Source organism: Nannobrachium achirus, assembly GCF_963921795.1.
Source record: "Nannobrachium achirus genome assembly, chromosome: 3".
Taxonomy (NCBI): Eukaryota; Metazoa; Chordata; class Actinopteri; order Myctophiformes; family Myctophidae; genus Nannobrachium; species Nannobrachium achirus.
In genome coordinates this window covers 33,401,773-33,425,536 of record NC_137812.1, presented here as the reverse complement: position 1 = coordinate 33,425,536, position 23,764 = coordinate 33,401,773, and the positions used below count along the sequence as shown (strand labels likewise).

The 23,764-nt window shown below is 42.6% G+C and overlaps 1 protein-coding gene across 2 annotated transcripts in view; it reads left to right on the top strand.

The window, feature by feature from the left end:
- ube2o (ubiquitin-conjugating enzyme E2O) overlaps positions 1-23,444 on the top strand; it is a gene marked incomplete at its 5' end in the record, with an annotated part of 47,233 nt that extends 23,789 nt beyond the window's left edge. Inside the window, 16 exons of one of the 2 annotated variants that reach the window (XM_080721182.1) lie at positions 439-582; positions 696-805; positions 1,589-1,739; positions 1,968-2,058; positions 3,287-3,461; positions 4,894-5,049; positions 6,797-6,951; positions 7,975-8,087; positions 8,740-8,880; positions 10,458-10,547; positions 11,339-12,061; positions 13,113-13,302; positions 14,508-14,644; positions 14,828-15,031; positions 17,693-17,750; positions 19,032-23,444. In XM_080721182.1, coding sequence (XP_080577308.1) covers positions 439-582; positions 696-805; positions 1,589-1,739; positions 1,968-2,058; positions 3,287-3,461; positions 4,894-5,049; positions 6,797-6,951; positions 7,975-8,087; positions 8,740-8,880; positions 10,458-10,547; positions 11,339-12,061; positions 13,113-13,302; positions 14,508-14,644; positions 14,828-15,031; positions 17,693-17,750; positions 19,032-19,849 — 3,456 coding nt within the window. In that variant the 3' untranslated portion in view covers positions 19,850-23,444. The remainder of the gene's footprint in view (positions 1-438; positions 583-695; positions 806-1,588; positions 1,740-1,967; positions 2,059-3,286; positions 3,462-4,893; positions 5,050-6,796; positions 6,952-7,974; positions 8,088-8,739; positions 8,881-10,457; positions 10,548-11,338; positions 12,062-13,112; positions 13,303-14,507; positions 14,645-14,827; positions 15,032-17,692; positions 17,751-19,031) is intronic. The other variant, XM_080721181.1, reaches the window with a different exon arrangement.
- Positions 23,445-23,764: the final 320 nt, after the last annotated feature.

The window sequence follows — 23,764 nt, the reverse complement described above, 5'->3', positions numbered from 1 at the left end:
CTGCTTGGAAATCCGTTCAGGCATTCAGGAGATAGAGGCCCATACTCTTCAAATGTAAATGTTTGAAAGATGGAGTTCTGGGGGTCAAACATGCATTTCGCGATCACGATCATGCCGAAAGTAGTAGTAGGAAGTAGAAAGTAAAAAAAAAAAAGACGATATAAGACAATCGACAGGGAGCCCCCTAGGGATAAAGACGATATAAGACTACCAGGAAGAGACTGAGTTAAGGTGAACAATCTATAGTTTTATGTTCAGTTTTTAGTAACAAAGAAAATGTCCCTTACATGCTAAAACGTGTTCAATATATTACTGTAGTAATTGCAATGCACACTGAATGACAATGACTGCAGGCACACATTAGCCCACAGAAATCCTATTGCCACGTTTTGAGCCTATTGACATGTTTTTATTATTGGTTCTTGTGTTGTTGCCCAGGGTCTGTTCTTCGATGAGGCATATGGTTTCTACCCAGGTCAGGTCCTGATCGGTCCTGCAAAAGTATTTTCCAATGTACTGTGGCTGTCAGGAGTCAAACCTGTCCTCAGCAAGAAGTGCAAGTTCAGGGTGGTGGTCGAAGAGGTAAAACCGATCACTAAATTGGTTCACTTTTCAGTCAGGAAATGAAGTAAAACCATAGCCACACAATGCATGACAATTCCTCTTCTGAGGTAACTCTGTGTTCCTCTTGACAGGTCAAGGTGGTTGAGCTAAAGGTGACGTGGATTACCAAAAGTTACTCCCCCAAAGGTTCAGACAGTGTCTACCCCCCTCCCTCCACCATAACACAGGAAAACCTCTTCAGGTTGGACAGCATTTTGAACCATTTCATGCCTAAATAATAAATTGTAGCTAGTAGCCATTATATTCATAGATGTATGCCTTTACACTTTGACATGAATCCTTTATTCTGTACTTAAAATGTTTCTATTCCTTAGAACGGGTACACATTATTGTGTATCATTATTTTATGCTTTAACCGGTGCCGCGCTGTGAGCTTGTATATCTGCTATTTTTGAAAAATTGGGAAAAGTAGAATTTTTACCCGATTCTATAAGTGTCTTTTGAATCCTTCTAAGATTTTTTGAAAAACCTGTGTTTCTATGTCAGCAATCTGGCTAGCCATCGTCAAAGAAAAGGTCCTTTTCACTTAACTGGAGCTCAGTTCGTTAGTCTGTTCTGGAGAGAATATTATGTCAGTGGTTATCAAACCTTTTCATGTGAAGGACCCTCAAAATGATATGTATTTGGCCACGGACCCCCATCTCAAAATATTTGTTCCAGGGACCACCCAGAAGTCAAATTTGAGTTAAAAAACGTTCGCTTTGAAAATACATATATTCAAAGATTTGCACACATTTTCATGACTTTTTCAAAAATAGCAGATCTACAAGCTCGCAGCGCGCTGTGAGCTTGTATATCTGCTATTTTTCACTGGTTAAAGCATTCAATAATTCTAGGCCTAAATGGGTTAAACGTATCATGGTATTTTCTGACAATAGATATTAATTGAACTCAAGACGCATAACCTCAACGAATATGGTTGAATGCGAACATGGACTAACGTCAAAGTGTATGTTGTCCTCAGGGTGAGGCGACTAGGATACTATGACCACACCCAGAGGCAGCTGGGAGAGAGGGCACTCTATGTCTTCCCCGCTAAGGGAGATGCCACACGCATCACCTGCGAAGGACCCGAAGGTGCTCCTGTCTTGACTGAAGACCCAGTCGCCAGGAAGGTGTGTGTTTACAAATAAGAAATGTATTTTGGTAAAGCATTCAATTGTGTAGTTAGTTTTCAACAAGCTGTGTCACATGCAGACGCAAACAGACGATTACAATGCTAGAGGAATATCAGTGATAGAATTATCTGTGGTTGTTTGGACGACGTTTGCTATTACAGACTGTTATACAGTCGCTGGTCTTTTTGAGAGTTATTTGACTTTGTTTTTCTGTTTCTCCTGCAGTTGAAAAGAATGTTCAAGAAGGATTCAGGGAAAAAGACTGAGAATGCTGACCCACAAAGTGCCAACCAACACTCAGCAGAGAAACCAGAGGGTGGGCACACACACACACACACACACACACACACACACACACACACACACACACACACACACACACACACACTTTTTAAATCTCTTTTTAATGTGCACTGTCGCATTTTGATTGCATTTGTTTTTATTCTGTAAAGCACATTGAGTTGGCCTGGGGTATGAAAGGTTCTGCTTGCCTTTTATTGCCTTAGGCGTCTTAGCGTCCTGTGATTTGCAGCCAGCACTTGTGCATACAGTATAAACATTATTTGGACAGCTTTTTAGACGAGGGCCCCCTCTGGGATACATGTCCTAACCAATGTGTTGTTTGGCCTTTATTCAAGGAAAGTTAGCTAGTGCTGATACAGCAAGCAAGTAGCGCAATCGGATCCCTTACCATGAGTTGGAAGGGAGTGTGTCAAAATAAAATAAAAGACCCACTAGCAAAGGTCATGCTGTTCCTTGCATCTAACCAGACCAACGTTTTTTTTTCTTCTGACCAATATTGCCATCCTTAAAGCCCCCAAAAGTTTTAAAGTGAAATCAAATGGTACCATAATTAAGGACCTACACATTACCTTTTAAACCGAAGACAATTAGACATGTTGGCCTAAGGGTGGCACTAGTTGCTGAGAACTTGAGATCTCTGTAAAAAGACTTCCTACTCATAGAATGATTAAAGTTCCAGTGATAAATGAGGCCAAGCTCAGTGCAGTGCAAAGTTAGTAATTGCAAATTATGCTGAAGTGCAGCAGCATGTGCACTTGAACGACTTTTAATACCTGAGCAAAATAAGGAATTAATTTATATCTCCCAAGATGAAAAGAAAAGGCTTAAACATTGAGACTGAGAGAGACTTCATCATAATGTATTATGTCCTCATGTCTGTGTCATTTATACCCTTTTTCATGACAGTGTCACATGGCAGATCTGCAAGTTCACAATGGGTCGCAAGGCTTTGTGAACTTGTAGATTAGCTATCTTTGGCCAGGCTTAACATTCGGTAATTCCAGTTTGTCTTGATTTCTGCCTTAATGTGAAACACTTATGCAGGATATGAGGGAAAAGCTAAAAAAAAAAAAGGGGGGATCACGTTTTTCCCTTTTTCTTTTTTCTTTCTTTGACCATCCCATTCCCACACTAACCTGTTCCAAAGAGAATCCAGTCTTCCTGGTAATAATCTCTACTGTTTTAAGCCTAACACGCTCCCCGCTCCTCTCTCTCTTTCCACGTGTTACCGCCACCTCCAGCCGCTCACAAATCAGTCCAGACAGAGTCCTCCTATCCCAACAACAACAACAACAACGGTCCAGTGGAAGCCATCATTCACAACCCCACAGACCCTCAAAACCCTGCTGATGGCTGGACCGAGTCCGGGGAGCAAGATGCCGATGACGAAGCTGCAGAGGACACGGATGACACAAGGTCTGTTTAACCCATTTAGAACGGGTACACATTTTGTGTATCATTATTTTATGCTTTAACTATTGAAAAATAGCAGATATACAAGCTCACAGCACGGCACAGAGTGACTTTTTTCAAAAATAGCAGATCTACAAGCTCCTTTTTTTTCAAAAATAGCAGATCTACAAGCTCGCAGCGCGGCACTCGGTGCCGCGCTGTGAGCTTGTATATCTGCTATTTTTAACTGGTTAAAGCATTCAATAATTCTAGACCTAAATGGATTAAAGTTTTATAGGATTTTCTGTTGTCAGTATGTCATCCGCCAAGGGCCTTATGTTTTTGGCTTTTTTTTTTGTCTGTCTGCTGGTAGACTATTTCTAGCAGTTTTGAATGGATTTGGACAAGACCTTGGCCAGGGAAAAACTGATTAAATAACTGTTCATCCCAATCAGTGAAGAGGGCCTGTGGCAGTGGGTATGGCCAATTAATTTTGCCCCTGATTGTGACCTTCCCATTAAAATTCACACATCTGTTCTTCATTTTGATCTTAACCTTTGACCTTTGCATTCCACATCTGTTCAGGGCAGCATACTGATAATTCCAAAAAGGTTTCATGAAAATCTGCCTCTCTGTTCTTGAGTTATTTTGTTGACAGCCTGGATTTATATGTGATGACACAATGATTACATCATTGATCAAATTTTGCACAAGGACTCAACACATATCTAAACTTCTTTATTTCATTCTCTTGGTTATAGAGACACAGACTGATTATGACATTTTGACTTCACCTTGACTTTGACCTTGACCTTAACTTCTCTTTTTTTTACTCAAAAGTTACTTTCTCTTCAGGGAAGCCTTCTGATTATTCGCTCAAGTTTTATGACAATTTGGCTGTCCATTCTTTAGTAACCTTTCTAAACAGACAAACAAACAAGAAGGTACATATCAATTTTGATTAATTGTTATATCGTCGTTGTCACGTGGAAACCTTGTACTGTATGTCCAAAACCGTTGTTTGTATTTATCATTTTAAAAATGATCTAAACTAGTGAAAACTCCTAGTGAAAAGGAGTGCAAATCCCTAGCCTCCTCCAAATTTGTTCTGAAAAGTCACCTTCAGACGGCTGCTACTCGCTACTTAGTTGACCTTGTACCAGTGATTTGTGCTGTCATGAAACTGTACTTTGTTCTATTGCAAACTGCTAATAAACTCTTCAATCAATCAATCAATCAAAAACAGCCGATCTACAAGCACACAATGCCTCGCACCACAAGGCGCTGTGTGCTTGTAGATATGCTGTTTTCACAGGTTTTGTGCAACGGTCTTGTATGATGAAGCAGGGCTTTGCTTTACCTAAAAAAAAAACGTACGCATTTGAACTTGGAGATACAAGGGTTCTGCCCGACAGTGACGACAATGCTTTAACTGTGCATCTGACCCCACCCTTAGCTCCTTGACCTCCTCGGCCAGCTCCACGGCCTCCTCCCAGAGCGGAGGTCTGGGAACCAACCGTAAGAAGAGCATCCCGCTGTCCATCCGCAACCTGAAGAGAAAGCACAAGAAGAAGAGGACCAAGTTCTCCCGCGAGTTCAAGCCCGGAGACAGGTTTGTGGAACGGTCTGTGTTTATTGTGCCTGACTTGTCCTTTTCTATTCTTCTCTTATCTTTTGCTTTCTCTCACTCCATCTTTCTTTCACTCTGTCCTTGGCGTATAAAAGGACAGTCTGTAAGGCGTCGATTCTTTACTGCATTCTGAACCTGGTGACCTCCACACAGATGGACAGCCTTTAGTGCTGACCACCTAATGGGTGTCAAATCCTCAACCTTTGGACACACACACACACACACACACACACACACACACACACACACACACACACACACACACACACACACACACACACACACACACACACACACACACTCACTCACTCACTCACTCACTCACTCACTCACTCACTCACTCACTCACTCACTCACTCACTCACTCACTCACTCACTCACTCACTCACTCACTGTCTCTCTCAATCCGCCTCAGTCTTCAATTTTTGATTCTTGCCCTCTCACTTGTGCACATGCACAGCCACTACACCCCTACCCCACCGCGGTCCATCCATCTCTTTGTCCTTTGCTTTCTGTCAGTGTCTGGATTGCAGTCTCTCCACCCCCATCCATTGTTTATCTATCCATCCTCTTCTTTGTCTGTGTAAATGGTCAGACCTTCATACTGTATGAGCTCACCGCTCCTTCCAACTGTAATGTACGTATTTCAGCATTTCCAATAATGAAACTCCTAAAAATACAAATAAAATCTTCCTAGTTGTTTTTGAAGCTTAACACTTATGCTGCCATAGTTTTGCCATAACTAATGTAGTTTAACTGCAAAGGCTTTTTCCTTTTTTTATATACCAGATTTTCAGTGCCGTACAATTATTTTAATAGTTAAAGTGGTTAAAATGTTCCTGGTCTTAAGGGTTCAAAACTATGTAATTGTGACCGATGTGAAGAACGTTTTTGGCACGTGGATGTGTACCGAGAACAGAAGAGACAGGAGAATCATGTCTAACATTGGCCGCGGGGAAACTATACGTCGCGGACGTTTTTCTGTGTAAACACTATAATCACCTGATTATTTACTCTGAAGATAAGTGTTGCTTGCACATTAACATGCCCACGGGGAGCTAATTATAGTTGTCGTCCACCTCATGCAATTGGTAGGAACCGCCCACTGTTGTTGAAGATTGCAAAACACAACCGAATAATAATGTTCCCCAAATCATCATCCTTTCAAGTAAGATATCCAGCCATAATGACTTGATAGTTATTTTCATTATCTAAGGCATACATGGGCAACTGGCGGCCCGGGGGCCACATGCGGCCCTCACCTTCACTTAATGCGGCCCTCAGCATAATATCTGAATACTGATATATTAGCCTATTGATTTCAGCTGTAACAATTCCAAACATGCTTTAATTACTTCAGTCTATATTAGTAGCTTAATGATTAGTACTAGTCTTTTTTATGCACAATGTATTTGTATTTGTATTTAAGCTCATAAAGTTAACATAAGAACATATAAATGCATTGGAAATAAAATAAAAATTTTACTTTTCAGGATCCCAAATTCAAAAATAGCTAAAAATAATTCAGCATTCCAATTCAAAAATAGCAAAAATAGCAGATCTACAAGATCAAAACGCCTCGCACTGCGACGCATTTTGAGCTTGTAGATCGGCTATTTTTGCTATTTTTGACTGTATATGCATTGTGGCCCTCTGGAGTGAGTGTGTGGCCCTCTCCATCATCAAAGTTGCCCACCCCTGATCTAATGAGTGTTGTGTGTTCCTTCAGGGTGGCAGTGGAGGTGGTGTCCACTAAGACGTCAGCAGACGTGATGTGGAAGGATGGTCGGGTGGAGAAGGGGATCCGATCCAACACCCTCATCCCCATCCAGCACCTCGACAGTCATGAGTTCTGTCCCGGGGACTTTGTCGTTGACAAGCGACGTAAGATTAAGCCCTATTTTCTAAATAATTAAGAATTTAAGGGGGGGGGGGTTCTTGAAAGTGTATAAATAACAAGTTCAAGTTTGAGTGTTCTTATTGATTATAGATAATGTTTTTATTTCAGTGCATCATATTGTGGTAGCATATTAAATGATGTCTAATGAGATTCAGGCATTGACACTAAGGCTTGCCCACCTGCCCTCGGCAGGTAAATAAAACTCTCGGGCAGGTGAAGTTTGCTTTCAGGTTGCCCGACCGGGCAAGTACTCATTTGAACAGCCCCAGAAAGTAAAGAAAAAAATAAGTTACATTGAACTGTATTAAACATCTTATACTTTATAATGGACGATTTACTTTTCGGGCAACCTGTACTTGCCCGACAGGCAAGTGCCAATGAGACCTTAGTGTCAACCCCTGAGATTAATATAAATTAATTGTACAATGTGTGTGACCATTTTGAATCTTGGTTCATAGATTGTTTCAGTGTAAACTGTTTGTGTTGTGGAAGACATATCATGTACTGTATCCCATGCCAGTCCCTAAGGATTGTGAAGAGGTGCCTTATCTAGGCCACCTATCTTCAGCCACCTACAGTATCTAGGCCATTTCCTGAAAACATATCACGTTTATGCATGTTTGAAATGGACAGGAAATGTTGGGATTTACTTGCAAGCTGTGATCGCTTGTCACAAACTGTCACAAGTTTGTGTGTGTACTTGCTTGTTGTATATTGACCAGGTATTGTTTATGTTGTGTGTTTGCATGTGCATAGGTTTTCTATACCATATGTCCTTAATTAGTACAGTAGATCTATGTTGTTTGCCTGTTCATAGATGCCTGTTCTACCTACCATCCTGTTAACCATGTCAACTGTTTTCTTAACTCCAATTGTTCAGCCTCTTAACGCTGATGTTGGCTGACTAGGTTTCATGTTGCTCAGTCCACCCTGGTACTTTGGAGAGGAGCGTCTGCTAAATGCCTGCATTCATTATAATTGTAAATTGTGTGCTCATGTCCTTCCAGCTCAAGCCTCACAAGACCCTGCAGTGTACGGTGTGATCCAGTCTGGGGATCACAAGGGCAGGACGTGCGCTGTGAAGTGGATCAAACTTAACTCCTCCAGTGACGACGTGGAGGTCAGTCAACATCAAAGGACTGTGTGTGTGTGTGTGTGTGTGTGTGCCGTGCGAGCGATGAGACGAGACGGTGTTGTTCAACATTAAGACCGGGAACCCATTAAGCATTAATTTATGCTTTAACTATTTAATTATATCATATATTATATATTTTGTCTATATATATTTGTCTTCTAAATTCTTTTGAAAAACCTGTTTCTATGTCAGTGGTGCTCAAACTTTTCATGTGAAGGACCCCCAATTTTCGATCTCCCCAAAAGTATTAAAAAATGGTTAAAATGACACGGATGCTTTCCCAATTATAGTGGGTTAATGTGCATGAGGGAGAGATACAGACACAAGGCAGAGGCAGTGCGTGAGCTTGTATGGCTGTATGCGCATGTCAGGGAGGTTAGTGAGTGCAAGTAAAAATTATGGTTACCATAGCAACATGGCTCTTATTTGCCATTAGGGGAAACATGGTCGCTATGCTTCGATACCTGGCTATTGTATGTTGTTCAAGGTTATGGATGTTCTACTGATGCATCACTAGCCTAGGTAAAAGAGTTTTGTCTAATCCGTCCTTAAGGCAAATGTTAAATCCTTGGGACAAAAATTTTATTTGATCTGCTTTTTGAGCAGATGTTTTGACTTTTTCCATTTTCAATCCCAGGTCATAGGCGAGGAGGAGGACGTGAGTGTTTACGACATCGCGGACCACCCAGACTTCCACTTCCGCACCACCGACATTGTCATCAGAATATGGAACTCTGAGAATGGACAGAATGGACAGACCAACGACTGTGAAAATGAGGTGAAATGTGAAATAGGGTTGTCAAATAAATAATCGAACCTTGAATAATCATCGACTTTGCGTTTGCAGTTGATTATAAACTATTTAAGCTGATTACTTGGTGTGACTGCTTCTCAATGTTTTAATAATTCAACCAAATCACTGCCCTTGACGGTCTTCACTCACGTCAGCCTCGTCTAAACAAGACAAACCTTCCATCCATCTTCAACCGCTTATACGGAATCGGGTCGCGGGGTTAACCGTTCCAACTGGGACTTCCAGTGTTCCTCATCCTGAGCAACTTCCTCCACTCCTTCCGGCAGTATACCGAGATGTTCCCAGGCCAGTGTGGAGATATAATCCTTACATCTGGTCTTTGGTCTGCCACAGGCTCTCCTCCCAGTGGGACGTGCATCGAGGACCTTTCTAGGAAGGCGCTCGAGAGGCATCCGTACTAGATGCCTGAACCACCTAAGCTTCCAAGTGAAGGACCAGTGGTTCTACTCCAAGTCTCTCTCGGGTGATTGAACTTCTCACCCTATCTCTAAGGGAGATACCATCCACCCTTCTGAGAAAACTCATTTCGGCCACTTGTACCCGATACCTTATACTTTTGGCCCTCAACAAGGTCCCCCTCACTCCATATTCCCGCAATACCTCCCTCAGAACCTCCTGGGGGACCCGGTCATATGCCTTCTCCAAATCTACAAACCACATGTAGACTGGATATGCATACTCCCAGGCCCTCTCCAGGATCCCTGCCAGAGTAAAGAGCTGGTCAGTTGTTCCATGACCAGGACGGAATCCACATTGTTCCTCTTGTATCTGAGGTTTGAATATCGGCCGGGCCCTCCTTTCCAGTACCTTGGCGTAAACCTTCCCAGGGAGGCTGAGCAATGTGATACCTCTGTAATTGGCACACACCCTCTGGTCCCCCTTTTTGAAAAGTGGAACCACCACCCCGGTCTGCCACTCCCTCGGCACTGTTCCAGACTTCCACACAATGTTGAAAAGACGTATCAACCAAGACAGCCCCCTCAACACCCAGAGAGACTGCCAGATTAATTGTACAGTTATATTTCATCTCATGAAAGTTGAAACCCATTTACAACAGATTTCTTCTGCCAAAGAGACTTTATCAAGGAACCAGGAGAGAAGAACCTATTACTCCTGTTTCACTATACTAATTGCCAGTCTGTTTTTAGGAAATGGTTCTTCTACGATTACTTTTAAGGCACTTCATGGCCTAATTATATTTTAAATGTATTAACCCATTGCACGCTTGTATGCAGCCTGAGGTCCATAAGTAGGATCTGCTTGCTTTTCTGAGTTGGTTGAAGTCGAGTGTGAACGTCCCTTTACTGTCCAGGCCCCTCAGCTCTGGAATGACCTGCATGAGCAGCTCAGGATAAATCAGTAGCTTATAACTTGCTTCTTAAAAGCCTAGTTTTATTGAAACATATTGACATTTGTATATATGTCGAGCCTTGTTTGGATGATGTTATTGTTTACTGATTTAATTTCTTCAGTTAATAATAATTATTATGAGACTCATCAAAAACATTAAATGTATTGTATATATTCTTTCTTTGTGCCAGACATCGGTAGGCCAGGTGTCCAGGGTGGATGTGAGCAGCAAAGTGGAGGTAGTGTGGGCTGACAACTCCATGACCATCGTCCTACCACAGGTAACCATGTGATCTATTTCAAATTGAACTTCACTTAACAGAACGTGGACCGTCTGAGCAAATTCTATGTCAAATGCATGCACATAATGCTGGATATTGTAAAGCGCTTTGAGTGCTTAGAAAAGTGCTATATAAATGCAATCCATTATTATTATTATTATTATCATTATTAACACAATGCCTGCCAAGGGTTAAAAAAAAATCTATCTTAGTACTGCCCGGCTTTTTACAAAAAATTAAAATGAAAATAAAAAAAAAATTAAACATTTTTTGAAAAAAAATAAGCTCTCAGAAGATGTCCATTGCCCCCTTGCAGTTGGCAGAAAAATATAATCAACCCCAAGAAAAATCTATTTTTAGATTAACACACACAAACAATTACAGCATGTGGATGGTGGCCATTTTGGCAGCCATCTTGAAGAAGGTGTGCAGAAAGCTGATTACATGAATAACATTTTTATAATTTTTTATCAGCATCACAGGCTGCCCAAAGAGCTGTGAACACATTGCTGTCTCATATATTAGTGAACAGTGCCCCCCAGTGGCCAAAAACGGTAGAACGTACAGTAACGTGTAAGGCGGTAGATAGCTGGGCAAAATAGAACGTTTATAAACGTGTAAGGCGGCAGATGTGTTAAGAAGTGTCACGGTTTGCCCTGCAGCAGACTACAAAATGGATTACATCAGTCTGTGGCCCATGGTCTATTAATTAAGACACAACATGAGAAGTGAAACTGACAAAAGAGAGTCTTTGTAAGAGTCTTGCCGTCTTCCCCTGTCCATGCACACAGCACCTTTACAACGTGGAGTCGGAGATCGAGGAGACGGACTACGACTCGGTGGAGGAGACCAGCAGTGGTCTGTCCACCGAGGAGTGGGAGGACGAGAGTGACAGCTGGGAGACGGACAACGGTCTCACCACGGAAGACGAAAACCGCGTCAACAACGCCGACAATGTCTCCGCCACGGCAACCCCGGCCCCCACACCCACGGGCACCTCGCCTTACATCATCCCACCGGAGGAGGGCAGCAAAGCAGGGGCCTCCTTCACCCTGGGAGAAGAGGGTGAAGGCGCCGCGGTGGGTGGTTGCATCTGCCCATTGAACACCCCGGCGGGGCCTTCCGACGGGTCAGAGAAGCCCGGTAAGGAGGGCATGGCACGGGGCATCAGGGAACTGAAGGAGGCGCTGAAAATCCTGGAGAGCCTGAAGAACATGACGGTGGAACAACTGTGGACCGGCGGTTCACCCACCTCCCCCACCTCCGTCGAACCTGCGTCCGCCGCCAACGCGGCGAGCTCGGTGACTCCTGCCGCGCCAGAGAAACCCACCAAGGAGAAGCGCTTCCTGGACGACATGAAGAAGCTCCAGGAGAACCTGAGGAAGACGCTGGACAACGTGGCCATCGCAGAGGAGGAGAAGATGGAGGCCGTGGTGGGAAGTCCAGGCAGCGCTGCAGCAACAGGAGCAGAGGTTTGTGATTTTCTTGAAGAAAATCACAATCCTTCTTCTAATGTGGGTCTGATGCTTAACGGGAGGAAGACAAGAGTTTTGTCCCCAGGGACTCTTGTCTGTCCACCATTGATCTTCTGTCATGTTGAGAAAATCGTAAAATTGGGTCTCAATATTCTGACGTCAATAGTCTGACATCACTGCTGCTATATGGCGCTATTACCCAGGTTCACGTTATTTTTTGTATTGATGTCCCCATAAGGGAATCTTAGATCGCCTCATATAAGAACTGTGTTCCAAAAATAAACACACCACGTCTGTGATTTTACTCATATGGATATGAGGCATCAACTAAAGGTGGAAATGTACACATTTACCCAAAGAGTAACGCCATAAACGCTAGAAACGAGTCAAACAAAACCCAACGACTGCATTTGCCATGAACGTGGCTGGTAGGGAACAGTGATTTCAACCCGGAAGTGTAGTTTCTGACTTTTTCCGGCAGACTAACTGTATTTTCTCCAGAAACTGGCTATATCAAATATGAATGAATACCATAAACGATGCAGAGCCACCCCCCTGACAGAAACATCCGGATTATTTGTTTATTTTTGGAAAACAGTGTTCATGTGATCAAAGATTCCCCTATGGGGCAAATTACTTGAACTCGGGTAATGGCGCCATCTAGCGGCAGTGACGTCACAGAGCTCTATGCTACTTTTGTAATAATAATGCACGTCTGTAGAGAAATGTTGATGGATCACACCGACCTTTACATACAGTACATGGCAGTTACTGTGAGCATTCGGTCATATACATATAACAATATTTACATTATCGCACATATTGTTTTAGTAAATATATTTGTTACCTGATCTGCCGATACAGGTTTCACTACACCAACTAACAACTATGGCTCTGACATATTGTTAAACTATCGTTTGAATTATTTCTGAGTTAAGAAAATGGAATGTAAGATTATCTAAAACCATTTATAATCTGCCATAGGAAGTAAGCACATACCATAAAGCTTAGATATCAAACACTACCGAAAGGTAATTTATTCATCATTTGCAGTATAATGTTCTTACAATCTGTCATGTTAACTCTTTAGGTAGAGAGAGCCGGGGAGGATCACCCACAGCCGGAACCCCAGACACCAACTGGTGCAGAGTGGCCCAGTGAGTGGCCCAGCGAGTGGCCCGGTAAAACACCAGTACTGTGCCAGCAGAGTGGGGGCAAACCTGGAGTCACTTTCACCAGCGCAAAGGGAGAGGTGTTCTCTGTGCTGGACTACTCACCAGGTGAGACAACAGGACATTGATGCAAGGAGTTTTTATTTGGACATTTCTTTAGAGAATAAATCCCTTGAGATGCATCATCTCGTCTTCCAGGGTGTCCTGCAGGCACAACACACAAACAATGACATGAAACAATCACATAACAATCTACAATACATTTAAAAAAAAATATATAAGGGCTCTCACACCATCCCAGACCATTCTACATCTGTTAATAACGTCATCTAAAAATACGGTAATGATAAATAAAAAGTAACTGAAAAATGAACTGTCCAAATAAAATCAAAAACATCAATTATATAAAACAGGAATCAAAAACGGGAACAGTTGCATTTAACTGAATCAAACAAAGATTTTTTTTTTAAACCGGAAATGAGGTAATTGATCTAAGTGAGGTAGGTAAATTATTCCAGTCAGTAGGTGCTTTAATGAACGTCTCCCAATTCAAACCGCGTTCAATAAAAAGAGGGAATGAAAGGTTGAGAACCACTGGTGTACTCGACCGGATTGATACAACTCAATCCGACTCTGGTCACAACACACAGGCCGATCTGATCTACGTCGGCCTCCGACAGAGTGAAACAGAAGGACTCGGTTATGCTGACGGGACCACAGATGTGGTTGGCACATCACAACAATGACATCAATCTGCCATTGCTGCTTCAACAGAAATCTCATCTGTGTCTGTTTTCATTCGTTTATTTGTAATTGGAGATTCTGTATGCCAGTTTGTCTCTGTTTAAAGTGATCCTGTGAAGGCTTGAGAATATTTCGCGTCTGTCTCTGAAGAGAACAGACTTCTGTTCTGTTCTTTTGGAAGATATTTAAAAAAGAAAGTAGCTCCCAATATACAGTGTTTCCTCATATCTTATGAATCAGCACATCTGCCCTTTATTTCTATTCCATAATCCATAACTGTATCTCTCCAACTGTCTTCCAGCCTTAAGCCTGATTTATGCTTCAGCGACTAAACTGTGGTGTGGTGTGGATTCTTAACTGATCCATACCACTAGACATGAATGTATTGCATTGCATAAACCGCTAATAAATGTCAGTTTGACGAGTTTCCTCTCGTATTGCCAAACTGACACTTATTTTCAGAACTATAGCAAAGCATAAATCGGGCTTTAACATACACACACGTATGTAAATTACCATATCTTTCTATTGCTATTCCATAAACATGATCTCTATTGTGTTTTCCCCAGACACACACACTTTTAAGAAGATGGAGTTCCAGCCAGCGGAGCCTAAGAAGTTCTTCAGCACAGTGAGGAAAGAGATGGCTCTGTTGGCTACCTCTCTGCCTGACGGCATCATGGTCAAAACCTTTGAAGATCGCATGGTATGATGGCCATTAACAAATGAACACACAAGCAAAAAGTATTCCAGGGTTGCATCCTTAATTGTTTTGTTGTGAATTTGATTAAATAAAATGTTCTTCTACGTTAACCTTGATCTTCTAATAGAAAAATACTATACTCCGTTTTAAAATACGCTCATTTAATTCCCTCTCTTCTCTGTACAGGATATATTCTCTGCTCTGATCAAGGGTCCAACCCGCACACCGTACGAGGACGGTCTCTTCCTGTTTGATATCCAGCTGCCCAACATCTACCCTGCTGTACCGCCCCTTTTCCGCTACCTGTCCCAGTGCAGCGGTCGCCTCAACCCCAACCTCTACGACAACGGCAAGGTCTGCGTCAGTCTGCTGGGCACCTGGATTGGCAAGGTGAGCTTGATTTTGCCGGTCACATTGTGCAAGTCCTCCTGAAACTGCTTGGCTAGAAGTGATATGCTGTGCCATAACATTATCCACACTGTCATGGGTGCTTTCTGTTGCTGTGCTCACTTTCACACTCCACCTTTACAACGTCTACAGTATGTGAGAATCGGCCTGCTAGACCAGTGTACCCCTAGGGGTACACGGGGGTATTGCAGGGAGTACGTGGGGAAAAACTAGAAAATGGGAATATGTATTTTACTGTTATGGTTAATGATAAAACATTGACAGAGATGGTGTGAACCTGCTCATCTGTACATTTCTAAACCAAATTACATCTATTACTTGACTAGTAAATGTTATTGAATAGAAAGCAATGTTTATTTGCCATTATGCTGTTTTATTTTTGAACGTATTGGTATTGTAACTGGACTTTTTATGTCAATTTTACTGTAGTCAGGGGATGGGGGTACTTGGCTTCAGAAATCAGTGTAAGGGGGTACTGCAGCCAAAAAAGATTGAGAACCACTGTGCTAGACCACCTGATTGACATTTCAAAGTACAACCCTGTATGCAGTTTGCTGAGGAAAGTATGGGGCTTTAAGTTTCTGTGGAAAAGTGTGATTTTTCGGGCAGAGTTTTTAGAACAAATCCACACATGCAAAACAATATGATTCTTCCCTCTCGGTCTTGCACCGTGCACTTCTGAGTTCTGTGACCTTGCTTTTTCATTCGATTAATTCACCCAAAAACTATTTGTTATTGTGTTACGGTGCCTTTTCATGTGATGAATTCAGTCATCTGGTGATTCGAGCGGTTTCGGGTTGTGTTGTACACCGGTTGAGTTCACAGGACTCAATTTTTACAAAGAACAAGGCTGATTATTCTGAACTTCTATGAGTAAAGGCATCAACTTTTATAATTGAGGTATCAAATCTGTAATGCTGAATATTTGCTTGCGAGTACTTTGCATTTTCATATCGTTTATTTGTCACGCCTCCAGTCGGCAAAGGCCTTTAATGTCATAAAAACCTACCTACTTTTGCCGTTGCGGTTCATTGGAGCGACCTGTAAAAAAGGGAGTGCAGAAGACACGCTGCCACTCAAAGTGACTACTGGCAAATCACGGCGTGTCTTTTCTGGGACTTATCAGAATCTAGGGTGCGTTCGAATAAAGGAACGACCAGAGGGCTCAGTTCCTATATCCAAACCAAGCCCCCAGAGCCACGGTAAAACAGTGAAGCGGCCGTCGCCTGGTGGTCAAATCTGGGATAGCATCACTTCCGCATTTAAAATGCTACTGCGCATGCTTCTATCGTTTGAAACCCTAGTGCGCCTGCTCGGTGCTCAATACTTCCGTATTTAATGCGCAAGTAGAGCAATCTTCAGGGTGCTTCAAACACCACTGAGCAACTTTTTTTTTTTTTTACAAGCAGGTGCGTGCAAGGAGCCAATATTAACAGTTAAAGCATTGTATTTGGGATTGAAAGCTTCACCTTGCATAAGGCCAGGGGGTTAATTATTAGGCTAGAATCCATATTGAATTCGAATGTGTAGGCCTAAATTAAGCCAAAGACAGAAGTATCTTTCTTTCTCCAGCCTACGGCCGCGGGTGCTGAGAAATACAATCTCTTGCAAGATCATTTCATGGTTTAAACTTATTTTATTCTATACTAGCCTATTTTTAGTCTGATTGGGACGCAATGTGCTCATTATGCTGTGATGAAAGTTGGAAGCTTTACCAACTCAAAGAGCTGCGTCATTAGTTAATAGTTTCTCGTCGTTGTATGATGATTACAGAGTAAGACTTTCATACCGCGACAATGGTTGAGTGAAAACTACGTATTTTATGGCTATGCCTGCATTTTTGCTGCCAATGAGGGCATGTGAAAACACCCAAAAAACAAAACTCCCAGAAAGTTGAAAATGATTATGCTAATTATTTTGCAGGAAAGAATCCGGAACTGTAGTGAAAACATGCCTTTAGTTTCTGTCTTCCTCATGTAGCTGCTGTGAAAGGCATGGGCCAAATTGTAGATAAGTACTTTTCCCTCAGTGCGGATTGTATTGAATTTCACTTGAGTCTCCTTGATGTGGATTGACCCAACATCAGGTTGAACTAACAGTAAAACAGAGAACGAGGGAGAGATTGTCTGGGTGAGCCCATTGGTGCTTCAATTTATTGTTTTGAACCTACCTTGGACTACTGGTGATGAGCCCTTGAAATTAAACCGTTTGCTCACCACTCTCTCGCCAGAGAATAAGCCATACAAAAGAACCATAGACCCTTGAAATAATTACATACACACCGAAATGTTATTTTGTACCAAAAATAAATTATTAAAGGATTCTGCATGCATTAGTATTCAACACATTTACTCTGGAAGCCCAAAGAAAAAATGCCCTACTAAAGAGTAAAGACGATTGCTTAACACAGGATGCCAGAGGTTGACAGTTTTGGTGGCACTCACTTGGGCCATATGTCAAATCGACCGGCTTCATCGGGACACGTCTGCTTGCTTTTTGCTAAGAGATACGTTATGGTTTAATTTATATACATTTATTATTCGTCTGACAAATAATTAATTTCGGCTTTACTGCATGACTGTACAAGGCTAACCATAAATGGCACTGTATATCTACCTACTTATATGGTGATGTGATCCACAGGGCACTGAAAGATGGACCAGCAAGTCTAGCCTTCTGCAGGTTCTTATCTCCATACAAGGTGAGTGCGCATGCACACACACACACACGCGCACGCACGCACACTCACATGCATTCAGACACTGCAACCGAAGCATGTTTTATTCATAGGCTCATTTGCTCAGACCTGCTCCAGATGCACACAGCTGTAGAGCTGTAACACACTCCTGACATTTAACCACTTTGTACGTTTGTCTGGATGTTAGGATCTTGAATCGGCATTATAACATATTTTGTTGTACTTCATCATAATCTTCACCAGGGGTCTTCAACAGGGGCTCAGTTACTACAGGGCGGTCCTCCAAATCTTTGTGTGATACAAACTTTTTTTTTTCTCCTTTTTTATATTAACCACTTGAACCCTTGTGTCCATATTGGGAGAACTTTAGTCAAAAAATAGCAGATCTACAAGCTCACAACGCCTCGCGCTGCGAAGCGTTGTGAGCTTGTAGATTGGCTATTTTCAGCAAAGAGCTTCGGTGTAGAGGGGGAAAAGAGTAGACAGAGTGAAAGGTCAGGTGGGTGCCCGCTGGCCTAGTGGTCAAGGCACATACCACATACTAGGCTATGATGCCTGCTGGCGTCGCCGGTTCGATTCCCGATCCGGACGACCTTTGCCACATGTCATTCCCCATCTCTCTCCCCATTTCCTGTCAGTCTACTATCCTATCAAATAAAGGCATAAAAAGCCCAAAAACAAATCTTAAAAAAAAAAAAAAAGGTTGTGGGGGTCCCTGCTTCATCTCTCTCTCTCATTAAAGGGGTCCTTGTCCTGAAAACGTTGAAGACCCCTGCTCTACACAGTATATCTATCGGGGGGTAGACATAATGTACTGACATCTTGTCTTTTCCTTTTATATTGAACCTGTCCTATATTGAATCTGTCATACACCTTATTGTACGATAGCATAAACATAAGCATATGAAACATTTTGATATTTTGCTTATAATTGATTCTAATCCTCCAGCAGAGACTGGCTGGGGTTATGTTTTTGCCCCATTCCATCAGTCTTTGGCAAAATATCTTTAATGGAACACTGATCCGTAGGCTGCCCCAAAGAGATGCTTATGTTTTGGGTCAAAAAGGTCAAAGCTTAAGGTCCAGATTGATAATGGATGGTTAGATTTGAATTAAACTTAGGCAAGGTCTTTTCCTATGTTATATTTGACCTTTTTTTGTTTGTTTGTTTGTTTTTTTCGTTTTTTCATCATGATTATATAAATTAATCTAGATAAACTAAACTTTCAATGGTACCATGCTTTATAAAAACGTAAGTAATTCTATCATATCATTTCCCCACAGGCCTGATCCTTGTCAACGAGCCCTACTACAACGAGGCGGGCTTCGATAGTGACCGAGGCCTGCAGGAAGGCTATGAGAACAGCCGCTGCTATAATGAGATGGCCCTGATCAAGATGGTCCAGTCCATGACCCAACTCCTGCAGTCGCCCATTGAGGTGTTCAGCCAGGAGATCAAGGAGCACTTCTCTACGAATGGCTGGCGGCTCATACACCGCCTGGAAGTCTGGTTGGAGCTTCACGAGGCCACTGAGAGGGGATCTGCGTCACTGCCGTCCTCCAGGTCTCAGCCCTCCCGGGACAGACCCCCATCGGTGGAACCCCTGGACGAACAGGTGACCCTTGTCTCAGCGTCATCGGTGAAGGCCATAGCTCAAAGCAGCCCTAATAAACCTGGGTATGATGGTGTGATCGGAAGCTGTATTTTAGAGGAGGAGCTGGAGGACTCAGGTTTGAGCCCATCCACCACTGCACTCTCTCATCAAGAACTGAGCCAGAACTCTGACTGCGATGGGGCAACGGCCAACACCTCCTCAGGAGCTGAGACCGGGGGCGTCTCCGCCACTGGCCCGCTCGTACGTGGCGTGGTGGTGTCGGACTCTGGCTCCGCAGGAGCAGGAAGCCAGCAGCCTGCGGTGCGACCAAAGAAGCGGAGAAAGAGTTACCGGAGTTTCCTCCCCGAGCGCAGTGGCTACCCGGACATCGGTTTCCCCCTCTTCCCGCTGTCCAAGGGCTTCATGAAGAGCGTCCAAAGTGTGATGTCACAGTACCGCGCTGCACTGGTCGCTGCCGGCATCCCCGAGCACACAGAAGACAAGTAAGTGCCTCCCCCTACCCCCCACAGCAGCTGTTAAGCCACTTAACCCTCCGTAACCTTCCGCCCTCTTTTCATTGGACTACCGACTCTTAAGCGCATTATCCTCCTGGATCCATGGAGGTTTTGGTACTCTCCTCTACTGGGTCCTGCCATCTCTTTGGTCCATTGCACCGCTCATCAGAGATGTACTGTGTGCCCAGCACTGCCCGAGCCTCTGCTCATTTCCCTGCCCCATATCTATGCTCAGATCCTTTTACCCTTGCCATTTTGTTTCTCTAGTCTCTACTGCCCCTACAGCGCCTACCCAACCGCGAATTCCCCTTTTTACCCACCTCGGCACAAATATACTCCACGGGGGGGAGAGCACAGCACTTTACATAAGAAGAACAATGATCAGTGTTTTGCTGTGGATATGTGACCTGGTTTTGGGGCACTCCTTCAATGTTGCCACAGAGAAGCCGGATGTACTTGGACGTGAGGGAATAGTGGATTGGATATTGCATCGAGAACCAACGCATTACAGGGCATGGGTGCGTTAAGCATGTGGACACGTGGCCCTGAACGCGGAACTCGAGGTTTGGAAGTTGTGTTTTGACTTTGGGAGTGAGAAAGACGCAGAACACAAGCGATCATTTAAACTAAACGGTGCCATTGACTCCCTGATGTTAATAGCAACGCAAATCCTGTCTGCTTTGTCAATCAGACCGCAAAAAAGAAATGCAGACTTTGTTATGGCATCGCGTGGTACACACACATAAAACACTGCTGTTCTGATCGCTGTGTCACCCTGCTACAGTATACTAATGGACAATCTGATCTGGCAGAGGCCATAGAAACTGTAGGTCAGGAAGATTCTTTTGTTTTCTTCTTCCCTTTGTTTTTCAAGTAGATGTTACTAGTTGTACAATTTCTTCTCTCTCTCGCTCTATTTTTCTTCTCTCTCTCTCTCGCTCTATTTTTCTCTCCCTTTCTCTTTTACACACACACAGCGCGCGTGCATAGACACACACACACACACACACACATGCGTACAAATATCTGAATGTTTAAAAACTGCCTCCCATGACTGCTTCACCACGTTGTGGTCCACAAGCCGTGCTCGCCCACATCCACTTTGCCAGTTGCGCACACCGAACCACGCAGCGATCATTGAGTGACAAAGTTTACATGCGGCAATCACCTCGGGAGGTCAGGCGGGGTCGCAGTGAAGCTCTTTATCAGACGAGCCTAGAACAGGAGGAGAGGACTCCTGTTCACACAGTGCTCCATGCTGCTTACGGTCGGCTCCAGAAACCGACACAGCGCTGCGCCACTTCTGTAGGCTAAAGTTTCACCTTAACTCAATTAAGATCACGTTAAAGTTTGGGATAGGCTGGCCCGCTTAGGTTGTCCTCCTTCGCCTTCCCGGGTTCTTCAGCCATTAACGGAAGTGGACCCACATCACTGCAAATGACACGATAAAAAAAAGAAAAGAAAAAAAAGATACAGCATCCATTCCGTCATCTCATCTCGACATGTTGCCTTACTTGAATTGTTCTTAAGACCATCATTATAAAGAGCTGCTTGCATCATGCTTTACACACACACACACACACACACACACACACACACACACACACACAGACCCATACACACACACACACACACACACACACACACACACACACACAGACCCATACACACACACACACACACACACGCTATACTACACCCTATTCCAGTGTTTTTGTTTTTGTAGTATAGTACTTGGATCTGTTTTTACCTCCCTTGCTGATTCTTGAGGCTGATAATGTAACTGAACCCAGATCTGTATGGAAGACCCACCGCTGTCCCATGCCCCTCCCAAGATAACTGGAACAGTCTTACAGTACACTTTAGTCATATTGTATTCAGCCCTTCCATGCAAGTGCAGTTAATTAATCAATTCACTATTAGAAGTTTGATGCTGAAGTTGTTTTGACATGTTTCCAACATTGTTCCGATTATTACACCTGCACATTGTTTAATTTTGCTTGCCCTGACTGAAGCACGCCTGGTTAATAACTGTCCAGCCCCCGAATGGGAACTGCTAACCCCACAGAATAAGCTTAGTTAGATAATTTTGAACCCAAATAGATAATTTTGAACCCAAATTCCATTGAGTATGAGATGGGAAGCAGTGTGAATTTGTTTTAATTAATTTTCCAGATATAACAAAATGTGTCTTTACAGAAACCCCTCTAAAAAGACAACCATATAAAATCTACGTAAAAGATGTTACACAGCACTCATGATGACCTTTTATATTTTTTTGCTTTTCCTTGCTGTTATTTCCAAGTGGCAGAGCTGTTCTCTGCTTGCGCATTACGGGATAATGCTTCTGTTCTGCAAAGTACTGTGAATCAACTTGCTGCGACCTAATTTAAAACGTATGGATTTGATAGTGCTTCCTGGGTAAATCATATCAATATGTTAACATCCATGAGTAATGAAGTTAACAGCATAGCCTGAACATGATACTGCTGTTTTGCCACTTACTATGATTATAATAATATCAAATACAGGTCAGCCGGACCCCTTGAGCTTGCTTTACCTGTGAAATAAAATGAGAGTTGTCTCTCTGGTATTTTACTTGAACAAAGATCCTTAAGAGTGTTTTGAATGAGAGAGTACATTCATGTGCCATTGTAAATGAGTGAGGGAGTGCGAGCCGAAACTAAAGTTGTGATGTGAAGAAATATCATATTAATGAGGGATTGCTTTTGTCTGTTGCATTGTCTCCCCCCTCCCAACTATGGGACTTCCATTCCTATACCATTCATAGCAGTCAGGCTTCCATGACTGTCTTCTTCCTGATTTTCATTTTGTGCTCTTCATGGGCTGCTGTAACTATTGCATGTAGCCTTATTTTGTTGCGTCCCGGTCACTACCTGATGTTTGTCACTCACCCAGTGCTCAATCCATGACGGAGTGTATTTTCTCTTAAGCCCAATTTCTACTATGTAGTATGACTGTGTTGCTTGCCGATTATTATTTTTTTGCAAGCGACACAGCCGTACAAAGAAGTATAATTTAGCCATTACAGTCAGGGGCCTAAAAATGGTCACGGCTTGGTCTGATAGATTAGAGTTGGTGACCACCGCAACATGATTGCCGTGTGTGCCACCTAAAAATCTTTAACCCTCTTTCTTAACGGTGAACAAAGACAGAAAATGTAAACCTGATTAGCTCTCGGAAAACAAAATGCAGAGAGAGATCAAGCACATGAAGCTATGTACAATTTTCTGTGTATGTGTGTATATTATTCAGATCTAGCCATTATTATTGTTATTGCAAGATTTCTTTTATAGCCAAAGCATGTAACATGTTGCTTTAAGCCTCCTGAATGGGCTAAACACAAGACTTGACTGTATGATGTCTACATTTCCACAGTGGCCTGTTATTGATATATAAAAAATTGAACTAATAAAGTTGATTTGTAGCCTGATTCCCTCTGTACAGAAGTCATGACTATATAAATATATAAATACATATATATTTAACTGAGTTCTAAGTAGTCATGTGAATGCTTGGGGCATAAATGTATAAAACGAGTGTGTGTATTGTACCCTTTTTTTCCTTTTCCCTTTCTTTTTTTACAGTTTACTTTTGTTGCATTCAGACTGTATAAATTGATGCATTAAACTTTGCAAGCAGTATGATAATACCATTGTGGCTTTTATTTCAATTTAGATTCTTAAAGAAAATAGTTTCTCTTTCAGGTTGCAGTCGATATTGGACAATATGGTACAGTATAGGGCATTCACCAAATATTCGAACATTCGAATATCAAAGTCACTATTCGACGTTGTTCACCGAAGTCGAATATTCGCTTATTTTATTTTATTGTTTTCTCTTTAAAAAATATCTAGTTTATAAAGCTTGGCTAGATAGGAAGTCA